This window comes from Stigmatopora argus, chromosome 4 (genome assembly GCF_051989625.1).
Source record: "Stigmatopora argus isolate UIUO_Sarg chromosome 4, RoL_Sarg_1.0, whole genome shotgun sequence".
NCBI lineage: Eukaryota > Metazoa > Chordata > Actinopteri > Syngnathiformes > Syngnathidae > Stigmatopora > Stigmatopora argus.
In genome coordinates, this window is record NC_135390.1 from 7,177,381 (window position 1) to 7,190,957 (window position 13,577).

Consider the following 13,577-nt stretch of genomic DNA (forward strand, 5'->3'; position numbering starts at 1 on the left):
TCCTTCAATGTGTTGTTGGCCGCCACCTATTACCTCAACTGCCATGTGGCTATATGGAGAAATGCACTGAGGGGTTGGGTATTAAGTTAAAGGGTGGTTATTTATTCCCTCACTCATTTGGTGGTAGCGCTCTATGATAGTGGCATTCCCACTTGAATCCTTGTGAGCTCATGGTGCAGAGGAAATGACTCATGTAGTCCTTCATATGATGATGGAGTTGTGAGCCCCCTCAAGCCAACTTCCCACTATTTCTTTTACATATGTGCTCCTCTGACCCTCTCCCAAAGCCACCAAGCCAATCCATTTGACTACTTTTTGTGATGCCCATTAAAATAGTGAAGCAGAATGCACATCTTAGTTTTCCATGTTTTTCCCAAAGTGGGGATTTCAAGATAGTGATTGAGTGCAGTCTGTGATATAGCTAGGCTTCCCTCAGAAATGCAGCATACTCTATGATCTTGCACAACATAATTGAGCATTTAGCTAACAATGCTCCGCTTTAGTTGCCTCATGCATCTTCTGTGCCACTTATATACGCAAATGTGTAAACAGAGGTAGTGCAATCTGCCTGAGATAACTATGGGCAACAGGCAACAGTCGGAATTAGTTTCCACTCAATCACAAGAGTATTCTTCCTTTATTTTATTTTATTCTACTGCTACTTGAACTGATGGTTCCTTTTTTTTCTGAACAGAGGCTTGACCTGCATATTCTCAACGAATGTCAACTCTGTCAGCTTTTCCAACTTACACTGCAAGCTAGTTTGCCTGAGCAATTTGTCAACTCGAAACATTATGAATATGGCAGGTGATGCATTAATTGTGTAATTGGATGCAGGTGTATTGTCTGGGTCAGTTGTGATGATGTGGAAAGGTGACAAGCTAAAACGGAAAAGGAACGTGTGCACCTCTTGTGACTTGAAATCATTCATCCTTTTAAAAGGCACAAAAGAGCTATTATATACCCTTTGACATTTCAGTAATAAGGATACTGTCTTCCCTCCTTAGAAACAATGTATAAATTATGTTTTTCAGTTGTCTAATATACGGTATGTATAATTTTCCAATTGACTTTCTAGAAAATTGGCATTTAAAGCCAGTGTGAATACACTGTGCAGGCCTGGGGAGGCGGACTTCTCTTTCTGATTTCATCACTGCCTGGAGAAATGTCATGACGTGTAGACGTACACGTGGCGAAGGGATTTGGGAAAGAGAAAAGACGATCAGTAGCAGCAGCAGCAGTGGTAAACCCCTCTTTTAGCAGGGGAAGGGGAGGAGAAAGAGGAGTGGATTCAGACTTTTCAGCAATATCCCATCTACCTTCAGGCCGCACACAAACAGTGTTTGCTGTATCCAGTTTAATCTGTGCTCATCACAGCTGTACCTCTGTCCTAAAATTACTACCAAGTCAAAATACTCAAATTTACAGTATTTTCATTCATTCATTTAACGTGGCGCTTATCCTCACCAGGGTCATGGGGGTGCTGGAGCTGAACTAGGGGCAGTAGGTGGGGGACATCCTAAATTAGTTAGCAGCCAATTGCAGGGCACACAGAGACAAACACACATTTGCCTTCACACTCATACCCAGAGGCAATTTAGAGTGTTCAACCAGGCTACAGTGCATGTTTTTGGGGGTGTGACAGGAAACCAGAGTACCCAGAGAAAACCCATGCAGCACGGGGAGGACATGAAAACTCCCCAGAGGAAGGTCAAAACCCACAGGAGATTGAATCCACAATCTCAAAACTGTGAGGCCGATGTGCTAACAAATAAACAACCACCCTGCCATACTGACAACTCAATTCAGCATTTTAAGAAATTCTTAAACACTGTCATTTCTAAAAAAAACAGTTTGTGACAGCTAAAATAACTGGAAATATTTTCACCTATTTAATCCCCCATCTATTCATTTCTTAATTGCTTTTCCTTTTAGGTTATGGCAGCCTATCACAGATGCCTTTGGGTGAACAAAAGACTATACTGTATACTAGTATACATTATTATGAAGATAAGACTATAAAAACTATACTAGTGGTATTACATTTTATAACAAGCAGCCAAAAGTTTAGTATTTATTTCCAGTTAAAGGCAACCTCCATTTACTGCTGGAGATATGTAAAAATGATGCGTTCCCAACTGTCTTTATATGAAACGTAGGATACACATTGGATTGGACGAACATAGGTGACAATGCAAATTGTATTTATTTCCGGGATTATACAAAAAGTGAACAGCGGATCTTAGGTGAGTTTGCATGTGCAAAGAATCAGACACATTTCCATGAGGTCTTTCATGTAACAGTGGTAGAAAACATACAGCAAATGTGATGTTTATTACATATATGTTCAGAGGAAAGGAGATGGGTATTAAGTCACGCACATGTTAACAGGGACGATGGCCACATCCTGTTGAAATTACACTGTGTCTGTTGCTGCTTTAGACTTAATGAGAGAGTGAGTGAAGTTGTGTATGTGTGACTGAGGTAGGCAAAAAGCCCTATAGGCCTGTCATTATCCTGTATGAACTAGCCATATGCAGAATTCTGCTGTAAGTCAGGGTTAATATTCCACAGGTGTTATTGTCTTTTGTTATTAAGGGCCTGTTGAATGTCTTGTGTGTTTCCTGACCGAGGTTAATCCTCAGAGCTGTTGCTTCATCTTCACCAGGACCCGCATTTTAGATCAAACTCCATACACAATAATTACAATGAAATCAATATGGATTGCATCAGCCACCCCCCTCATCCATTGTTTCCCTCCAGTCAAAAGTACACCACTCAATGTCTGCGAATATAGATGGACCAGGTTGTTGGTTTACCAAAGAACAGCTTTGAAAAACATTTTGTGGACTTTTGGAATATTTGTGGTAAATGAACAGATTGGTTGGGAAATGACGGAGCGGGTCCAATAGATTACTCGACACTTTCAGTGCCGCAATAGTTGGCTGCTGTAAATAAAGTGAAAAAGCAGCTGTGTGTATCAGAAAAAGTCCCAATCATGAGGTTATGAATATGGGAAGGTACTATGAACGATGGAGTGCGAATCCAGCATGAATGTGAAAGTTTGGGAATGGGAAAATGAACTGAGTTACATTGAGCCTCAGACAAAGTTGCCACCCGACAGCCGTTAAACTTGCTTTTATACACGAAAAAAATGAATATAGTTAATTAAGCGCAATACATATAAACCTGAATTGGACCATGACAAACAAAAGATGAAACAAGTGCCTAAGTACTCACACATTGCTGAACTGAATTTTGCCAGTGTCTACGGAGGTGTAAGGCCTTGTCGGTGCAATTTAGGGGAAAAATATTCTTTTGGGATAACAAAAAATACTGGGCAGTTTAGCATTTCCATATTAATATATGTTGCTTTCTCAAAAGCTCTATAAAAAATACTGTATCCCTGATGTTTTTAATCTAGTCGTTTTCCCCCACCTGTTTTTGCTTTCTAACAAACGTCACCACTCAGTGTGTATGTAGCTGTGATCATTTATGTACTTGAGTGCAAGGTGCCATGCTTGTGTAGATCTGGGAAATAGTTGAAGGATGAGCAGTTCAAAAGGAGTGACATCTTCAACTCCCCCTGAGAGGGGGGCAGTGAAGCACGCAGAGCAGAGAGGTGCACTCTGGAGAGTGCCATGATTGTGACTCTTTACCAAAAACATCTCTCCTGACTCAACGACTAAAACTATGCTCAGTCAACCACCGGGCCACCAAGACTTTAATCAGTAAGATACAGAGAATCTCCCAAGGCAACCAAAAAAAACCCAGCTGTGCCAATCCTCTCTGGCCTTTCTCATTCTTACTAGACTGCCCTTTGCACACACACTTCCTTCACTGCTTCCTACACCCGTGTCCCTGTGTCATTATTGACTTATTCTCCTTGACTGCACCTCACCCATCCACCGCCTGCCACTCGTTACCACAGGGCACTGGGGAATATGACATGCCCTATCCTTCATGATGACAACAACACAACTGAAGACACATTTAATAAAACTGGATGAATGAATAAAAGAAATTTTTACTTCAGATGCCCTGAATACACAGTGCACGTTGTCTTTGTAGCAGACCCTCTTGCTCAGGGGTGGGCAATTCATTTGCCAAAGTGGCCGCATGAGAAAGTGGAACGTGCTAATAACAACTGTGTCCTACATTAATTTAATACATTCATTAAAACATCTGAGATCAAGGGTTTACTCCCAGGTTCAGACCTTCCTGTGTGGAGTTTGCATGTTCTCGGCTTGCGTGGGTTTTCTTCAGATACTCCAGTTTCCTCCTACATCCCAAAAATATGCAGGGTAGGGTGGTTGAACACTCTAACTTGCCCTTTTGTATAAGTGTGAGTGTGAATGGTTGTCTTTTTGCCTTTACCCTGCAATTGGCTGTGCACCAATTCAGGGATAGACTTTAGCACCCCCTGCAACCCTTGTGAGAATAAGCGTTAGAGAAAATGAATGAATGAATGTAAAATGATCTTCCTTGCAATTGACATGATGCAAGTTGTTTCCACGGCGACTCAATTTCCATGTGAAATCCCAATTATCCACTCACACATTATCTTATGAGGCATACAATTGCTCTCAAGGATGTATTTTGTATATCATCTACTTTGTATACAGAATTGGCAGCATTTGTGTTTAGAAAGCACTTACCTCTTTGTCTCAGTGAAAAACATTAATTTTTAAAGTTAATATTTACAATAATTTAGATGCCTTAATTTTGCATCATGACAGGCAGTACTTTTTAAAATGTATTTATTTATTTAAGGTTTTTTTTTTTTTAAACCCAGCTGTCAAGCACTTTTGACATTGCGCACACGGCTTAGAAGATCTTATGCTCATATTTTGCTGGTTAATAAAATGGGTTAAATAAAAAAAACAATATTTAAATTTTGTGGTTTTGTAATATTGTAACATTTTAATACCTTTCAATCAATTCTTGTGAATAAACCTTTTTTACTTTTAGCTCTCATTGACCGTGATCATTCACTGCCAACCCTAAGAGTCTGTCACTGTCAATGGTGCTGAAACAAGGTCGTTCCCTAGCCCTTCCAGCTTATAAGAATTGGACACACCATCAATGGCAGTGAATGAGTTACCATTATTTAGCGTCCTTCCTCACATACTTGTACTGCTAGATTAGCATATTGTATGAACTAAGATGCCCACAGTGTGAAAGAATCTTTCGGTTTTGCTGTTGTCGAGACTAACGGGCTGTTGAAGTGTTTGCCAAGCATACCAGCAATAGTCCTGATCTATACTAATTGAGTCTGTATGCTTGATACTAAGACGTTCAGCAGCAACCGGACATTTATAGAAATTGAATTTGAATAAGTGGTACGGAAAATGAATGAATAATATATATATACGTATATGATTTTTAAGCATGTAACAATAAATACGCTAATGCATTGGTGTGCAAAATCATAAACAGGCCTGCTCTAATTTCTATAAGACTTGTATTTTCTTGTTCGTTTTTTCATTTATCCGATTAACACTGGCCCGGCGTCCGAGTGGTCGGCCTTACAATTCTGGGGTTGAGTGCTCGATCCTAGGTCGGTCCTCACTGTATGGAGTTTGCATGTACTCCGTGGGCTTGCATGGGTTTTCTCTGTGTACTCTGGACAATAAAGGCCCTTTTTAAAATCATCATCTTCTATATTATCTTTTCTTTTAAAGTAAGGTAACAAAGTGACTTTCATAATTCAATAACTAAGAAAGTGGAGTTTGCATGTTCTCCTCGGGCTTGCGTGGGTTTTCTCTGGATGCTCTTGTTTCCTCACACATTTAAAAAAAAAACATGCATGGTAGGCTGATTGGACACTCTAAATTGCTACCATGTATGAATGTGTGTGTGAATGGTTGTTTGTCTTCTTGTACCCTGCAATTGGCTGGCCACCAATTCAGGGTGTTCTTTGCCCCGGCCCAAAAGTCAGCTGGGATAGACTCCAGCACCCCCGCGACCCTAGTGAGGATAAAGCGGTTCAGAAAATGAATGAATCGCGCTGGAGTTGAATTTTGAGTCAATTTCATAGTAGCTTGCAAGTGAAAAATTTTCTGTTGGCAATCCTTTCTTGCCATATTTAAGTCAAGATGTAATGAAAGTACATGCATAGTGTATTTGTCCATCTGAACAGATATCGTACAGTAACTATTAGGTAGAGTAATATGTGCTTGTGTCATGTGCAGTGCACTTACTATAAGTGACATTTTCAACAGATTTGCACCCAAACTGCATATCATGGAGATTATCTTGTTATTTAGAAACAACACCCAAATATTATATGTCCCATCTTGCTTTTGGACAGAACAATGGTGAGTTTATCCCTACAAATGGCTAATCATTATATATTACTATTTATACCTTTACACCAGAACCAGTTAACTGAGAATGTAGTGTAGTCAACATACCTGGACAACTGGGTGGCCTCCAGATAGAGCCTTGACTGCTCCACGGCTGCCTTCAGTCTCATAGTGAGCCCTATGGTGGGACTTTGGCTGTAACTCGATCTGTAAACTGTATGGACCAGAGCATGATGGAAGCTGCCAGTCAAGTGCCGGCAGGGATGGGCTGCAATAATGTTGCACATTATAGATTAATTTTGGCATGATTTCTGAAACTGTCCACACTTCATTCAAAATAATGAAAGGAATTACAACGTTGAGAAAACTGCACTGTTTAACATTTCCAACCTACTGCATGCATGTGACATATGGTTATAGGTCTCTACATTTGTCTTTTCTTTACCCTCTATTATATCCAATGAAACTGCTCGAGTTTTGACACTTTTTTTCCACAAGCCCCAGTTCTGTCAAAGTAATCTATGTCAAAAAGTTTTGACCTTGCTTTAAATTATCCTACAGTTTGGACACTTTGTGTAATTCAGACGGTCTTAATCCCTCTCCATTTCATCATGGTTTAAAATCTAATCATGTGTAATCCCCGATGCCTGGGTAACGATGTGTGTCTCATTTTTATTAAAAGAATAGACCATACTGTTTTGGCTAAAACTTGTGTGTTAATACTATATTGTCACAAGTGGAAACTGGCACTGTGTGCTTGCGAGATTGGAGGAATGACATTTCTGGGCTACAAAAACAAATATTGCACGTACACACCGTCACTCAGCCTCGTTGATAGAATGCCGATTGATTTCAATTTGATAGGTAAAATCGAATCCTTTACTAAAGACAGTAGAGTAAGACAGTGTAATGGGGTGCTGTGGCATGATGCCTGCCTCTTAAAACCCAAACTGGCCTCATTCAACATCATTGTTCTCTTCGTGGAGGGTTAGGTGCTTCCCATGTGATCATTGCAACGATATCTTAACCAAAACAAACACGTATCAGACAATGGTAAATGTGGAATCCCTGACCTGAAAGGTGGCTCAGCTGAAACCAATCTCTGGCATATTTGGGCAACTTGCACTGTTTGTTGACCCAAAACGAACTGATTTCCCACCACAAGACTTTATCTGTCCGGTTGGAGCATGACATCACCGAGGCTACAAAACGAGATGGTCTGATGGCGCGACAGACCGCCGCAGAGAGAAGTCTGATTAACCCACAGACTGTTTCCCTTTCAGCCAGGCCTGTCACTCCTACTTCCTGTTACTCACAATCATAATCAAACACTTTATTTCCGACAGGAAAGTGTGCTATTGGCATGGAAAATAATGCCTTGAGAGATGCCATTAATATTTTAAAAGTACAAAAAAATTAAAGGGAAAATATTATACCTAAAAATGGATTTTGGTCGCGGTTTCTGGGGAGGAGTTCCTCTGTATTTTTATTTTATTTTAAAAAAAATATGACTAGATGTTTTTTTATCTCAAATTTTGAGATGAATTACATACCTGAGGTAATGCTTGGGTTTAGACCAGGAATAAGGATTCTGGGGCACCTCCAGGAAGCCTCCACAGTAGTTCTCCTTCTTTAAAATGAGGCGAGAAGAATATTCGTCGGGACTAATATCCCCCTCATGACTGCGTTCCTCTCCACTCGGTTCCACCTTGAGGCTCATGGAAGGTGAATGGTCTACCAACTTTCGTGTCTTAATGGGAATCCCTTCCCCCATGTCTACCATTCCATCTGTAGTCAGAGCATTGATTGCAGCCACAATCGCAGAGTTGGTATACTGGTTTGCATTGGCAAGCCAGTTCTCATCTGTGACACTGACTCTAGGGGACCCATGTGGGGAAGGGGTAGACGATTGGTGTGGTGAACGGGATGTCTGGTGGTAGGGATTGTCATTGAAGCTGTACTTTCTCTTGCCCACTGCAGCATTGTTGATAATGCTGCATCCACCGCCTCCACTGAAAGAAGGAGAGTTAGGCCTAGAGTCGCGAGGCTGAGCTGGCCAGCCTTCTTCAGCCACTGCTCCAATCTGAGGAGATGTGGAGGGTGAATTGTGAGGGGAGGCTGCAGGACCACTGGCATGCGGACAAGACAAAAGTGAAGATGAGCCCCTGGGTGAAACACAGGGAGACTGCCAGGGGGAATTCTGTAGAGAGTTATCATAGTTGTAAAAGCCAGACTCGAAGGAGGATGCTTCAGAGTTACAGCTGCGTGATGAAATGCTGCTCGCAGGACTAAGGCAGCTGGGATCTCGGTAGCCATCTCCACTAGGCAGTGTTAATGTCACAATGGAGTTAACACCTCTTTTGATGATGTGGTCATCACAGCCTCTTTCCTCCACTGGAGCTTCAGTGCACTGGCTGTAGGCAGTGATTTCAATACGAGGACTTTCCAGGGCTGGAGCTCCATTTGGTCTTACGGCATGTGGTAGATAATAACCTGGGGCCACATGGTTGTCATTTTGGAAGCTGTAGCCTGACTGATGGCAAGACGTCACGGAGATAACAGGGCTGGACTGTAAGGTGTGGTATTGAGTGGCCAGACATGGGTTTCCCATCCCAAGTGGAAGAGAGAGGGTGACATTTGGTGCATAGCTGAATGCATCTGAAAATAAATAAGAACATTTTGATCATAGAAACATGTGTGCCTAACAGACTAAGGTGCCCAGAGACATTATACTATACCAATAATTAGCCATGATTATGGGTGCAAACAATACTCCCATACAAATCTTACAAGCGACAGACTGACTCCTTTCTTTATTCTACGAACATCTGGAGAGGTTTAGCAATCATTTCAAAGTAGTTACTGTATATGATGTTCATCTGTAGTCCAGAGTTGCACAGCCACCCTGTTTGTGGGATAAGTTCATTTAAGACTCGGCTTGGCACTCCCTACTGTCAAATGTGCACTACAGGAATCCATCCAGCAGCAGACTGATGGATGCTTTATTTGATTGATTGCATCACTCAGTGAGTGAATTAGGCCCTCCCCTATGGAAATCTGACAGCACTCACGTTTCGCTCTGAGCTTATGATTAAGTCAAATAGAGGCTGCTGCTGCATAACACACTCATACTCGGAGGCACAAGTACAAGAGAGCATGCAATATAAACAACACACAACACAAAGAGACTGAATTCTTATAAGCCATGGGTGCCCAACTCCGGTCCTCGAGGGCCCCTATCCAGTCTGTTTTTCATGTCTCCCTCTACCAACCAAAAAAAGGAGTACCCATAGAAAACCCGCACAGGCCTGGGGGAACATGCAAACTCCACACAGGTGGACCGACCTGGATTTGAACCTATGTCCCCCGGTGTGAGGCCAACACGCTAACCACCCATCCGCCGGGCCGCCTCCTCTACTGACACATCTGAATCAAATAATCAGGACCTTTACCTAGCTTCTGGACAGCTTGCTGATGAGTTGATCATTTGATTCAGGTGTGATAGAGGAAGGAGATATGGAAAACAGATTGGATAGGGGGCCTCAAGAACCAGAGTTGGGCACCCCTGTTGTAGGCTTTCCTTCTCTGCTACACAGCTGCTGTTACATCAACAGTTGTAAGTGTGATTTCTGAATTTTATAATATTGTCGATAAGGGGAACCTGTCAAAGAGTAGACACCGTTCAGTCAGTGTGCCAATCAGGGACATTCCCCTTTGGTACTGGTCATTTGTTCACCGCCATGCTGTGCATTATGACTTTTGTCACACACCACATTCTATAATGGTTAGAAATTGATATCTGATAGTGGGTCTGTTTTTTTCAGAATTGATGCTGTGCCGTACCTCAGACAAGTGTACTATACCAGAAGCGCATTATGATTTTTAAGATAACAGTGCAACATGCAGTATAGCTAATCAGATAACTTCAATCCTTCAATGGAAAATGTGCACTGTCTTTGAGTAAGTGTGGCAAAGCACTTCAAAATATTTGAAATATGATTGTCACATAACATTACAAAGAATACATTTCAATACGTAAAAACCCACCAAGTATAAATTACTTAAAGAAATGCATTTTCATAAACACACCTCTCTGAGACTGATAAACACACTGGCTGTGCTCAAACATATAACTCAAGTTGAATTCTTGCTTTTTATTACTTTAAAATAGTTGATATATTATTGTTACATAACATTACAAAGAGTAGTAATTTTCAATAGGTAAAAACCCAACAAGTATGAATTGCCTAAGGAAATGCATTTTCATAACACACTTCTCTGAGACTGATAAACACACTGGCTGTGCTCAAACATAATTCAAGTTGAATTCTTCCTCTCTATTACTTTAAAATGGTTGATATATTATTGTTACATAACATTACAAAGAGTAGTCATTTTCAATAGGTAAAAACCCACCAAGTATAAATTGCCTATAGAAATGCATTTTCGTAACTCACCTCTCTGAGACTGATAAACACACTGGCTGTGCTCAAACATATAACTCAAATTGAATTCTTGCTCTTCTTGAAAACTCATCGCTATGTCCCTTAAAAGGTGTCCAGTTTAATCTCTTCTGATGCTTTGCTTTTCTGGCTTATGCTCTTCTCAAGACCAACAGATGACATACTGTGCCTGCCCACTCCACCCAGTGTGACACACCTCCTTACTTTAAGCCTGACTTACTTTGCTAAAAGTTGCAGCAGTTTTTCTTCTTCTCTTTTTTGCTATCATACACAACACATCATTCTTCCTTCACACAATACTCCACCAAATGTTGCTTTTCACTTTTTCTCTCCCATAACATTTTGCATAAATTTGAGGGTTTCATCGGTCATACTATTAACAAAAATGAATGAACATATTCCGATTTAAAGTCTTGCTACGGGATCCTGTAAGTCTGCTATTCATTAAAGTTTGATTAAACATCATCTAAGCAACAGTATATTAATAAACAATGCGACATGACGTACTCCATATCTTTCATCCAAATGTTCCCATTTATGCCATTTTTTTAAAAAGCACTCTTAGCACAACCAAGCATGCATGCCTAAAGTATGAATATATCTATCTACAGGGATTGTGGTCTACTGTTGGTTAAGAACGACGGGACCTCAGGGACAGATAGGTGGTTGCCCACAGAAGCCATCTGTATCTTCTTGAGCAAAGAATCCTGGGCCCTCATTTATTACACAGACTGAGTGCAGTCTATGGCAGGACCCCAATAGGATGTGTGTTTTTTAGCGTTGGACTTGTGAAGTTGTGAGATAATAAAGCAGACTTTGGCGGAATACTGCTGAGCAGGCTGTGAGTGGTTAAGTATGATACTCTGCCAAGCAAGCTACTCGGCATCCCTAAAAAGACACAAGTCTATGCCTCTCTCGCACACGCAAGCAGACACGCACACATACAAACATCTGTTACCAATTAGACGATTTGAGGCCAAAATGAATAATAATAAAACCCGCACCCGTTCATCTGAAATATCAAAGTCAGAATGATATCCCAACTCTGCAAAGCCACTGACATCAGCACTGGAAACCGCACAAGGCAAACTATCAATGACGTTTGTTGTACCCAATGAAATTTTGCGACATTAATCACAAATTAAGGCTGCAACATCATTTGCATTTAAAAAGGGGATGAATGCTCTTGCCTCTTGCAAACAGACCGAATTCACTCAACACTTAATAAACTCCATTGCTTTCCTACATATTCCTTCATAGTTTGATCATAATATTACATGTAATAATTATCTAGATTCTAGAGGCTGGGTGCAATATAACCATCTATAAAATGTATAGGAAAATCTGTGAATAACAAATATTGACACCAATATTACAGATATCTATGATACTTCATAGAGCAAAATTCACTACATTGAATGTTAAGCTCAAGTGTTGCATGACATCATCTTTAAAAATGGACAAGATACAATCATACTTTTTGGGTGATTCGAGACTATTTATCTGCTATCGTGTCAGGAAATGTTGACAAATGATGGTGCAAGGATGATTCCAATATCAGTTTCTTTAGACGCAAGCAACGCCAGGCATCAACATATGGCAAACTCGTGTATTGCGAATTTACCTTCTTCTGCAGATTTCATTTCGGCGAGAGAGACGATTGAACTCCTTGCTGGCTGAAGCTTCAAAGCTGCGCTTGGAAAAGACGCTCAAACGGAGTATCCTGCATTCAACAAGCGGCGCAGAACTTTCTCCGGCTGAGAGTCAAGAATCAAATAGTGCACGCTCGATCATAAAATCGCGAGTCAACTACCAATTTGCAGAAACGTGATGGACTTGATTATTTACGTGGCGAGTATTGCACATCGGATGAGTACGAGCCGAATTAATGAGAAGATGAGCGCTGCGGAAGAGACTAATAAGGCTGAGGTGAGTTCTTCTGCCGTGTGGCCATTGAAGGTCTCCAGCAAGAGTCTCCCCAGGTCGATGACGCAGCGCGGCTTTGTCAAAGGGGCAGTCTCTGGTTCTTTTAAAGCTGGAAAACACCCTGCGTTCTCCGTCAGCGCGCCGCCCATCCATGACGCCAGCTACCCGGCTTGCAAGCTCCTGGTCGGAGCGACGGTTTCCAACGCAAGATCCCAAAGTGCGCGCGCGTGTGTGCGTGTGTTTCTTGTGTGTAATGCCTCTGTGTTTGTGTATATTGGTGCGCGCGCACACCTTCGCTTTCTTTGTGTTTGTATACACACGCTTAACCCATTTCAACACACCGGTTACATTAATGACCAGCAGCTGATTATAATGGTATTAATTTGATGGCCCGAAGTCAGCGGGGATAGGCTCTAGCAGCTCCCGCGACGCGACCCTAGTGAGGATAAACCAGTTCAGAAAATGAGATGAGATGGGGAGATGACTAAAAACAGGGGTGGCCTAGTCCAGTCCTCGAGAGCCCCTATCCAGTCTGTTTGCCACCAACACACCTGAATCAAATGATCAACTCATCAGCAAGCTGTCCAGAAGCTTCATACTGATTCTGATTATTTGATTCAGGTGTGTTGGTGGAGGGAGACATGAAAAACGACTGGATAGGGGCTCTCGAGGACTTAAAATGTACTACCAATGACACCTGCTTTGGATGTTTTAATTCAGTGGTCCCCAAACTATTCCAGAAAGGGCCGCAGTGGGTGTGGGTTTTCATTCCAACCTGTAAGAGGAAACCGTTCCACCAATCTGGTATTCTAGAAGTGCAATCAGTGGATTGCAGTCAGTTGCTTCTTTTTTTCCAGCAGAAACCTCATTGGTTTAACTG

At 41.5% G+C, this 13,577-nt stretch overlaps 1 protein-coding gene across 4 annotated transcripts in view; it reads right to left on the reverse strand.

Annotated features, from left to right (window-relative positions):
• Positions 1 to 13,078, reverse strand: part of LOC144073585 (nuclear factor of activated T-cells, cytoplasmic 1-like) — a 57,085-nt gene extending 44,007 nt beyond the window's left edge. For 2 of the 4 annotated variants that reach the window (XM_077599546.1, XM_077599550.1), the window contains exons 1-3: positions 12,396 to 13,078; positions 7,862 to 8,966; positions 6,417 to 6,576 (exon numbers count right to left, since the gene is read on the reverse strand). In XM_077599546.1, coding sequence (XP_077455672.1) covers positions 6,417 to 6,576; positions 7,862 to 8,966; positions 12,396 to 12,414 — 1,284 coding nt within the window. In that variant the 5' untranslated portion in view covers positions 12,415 to 13,078. The remainder of the gene's footprint in view (positions 1 to 6,416; positions 6,577 to 7,861; positions 8,967 to 12,395) is intronic. The other 2 variants (XM_077599547.1, XM_077599548.1) reach the window with 2 other exon arrangements.
• Positions 13,079 to 13,577: the final 499 nt, after the last annotated feature.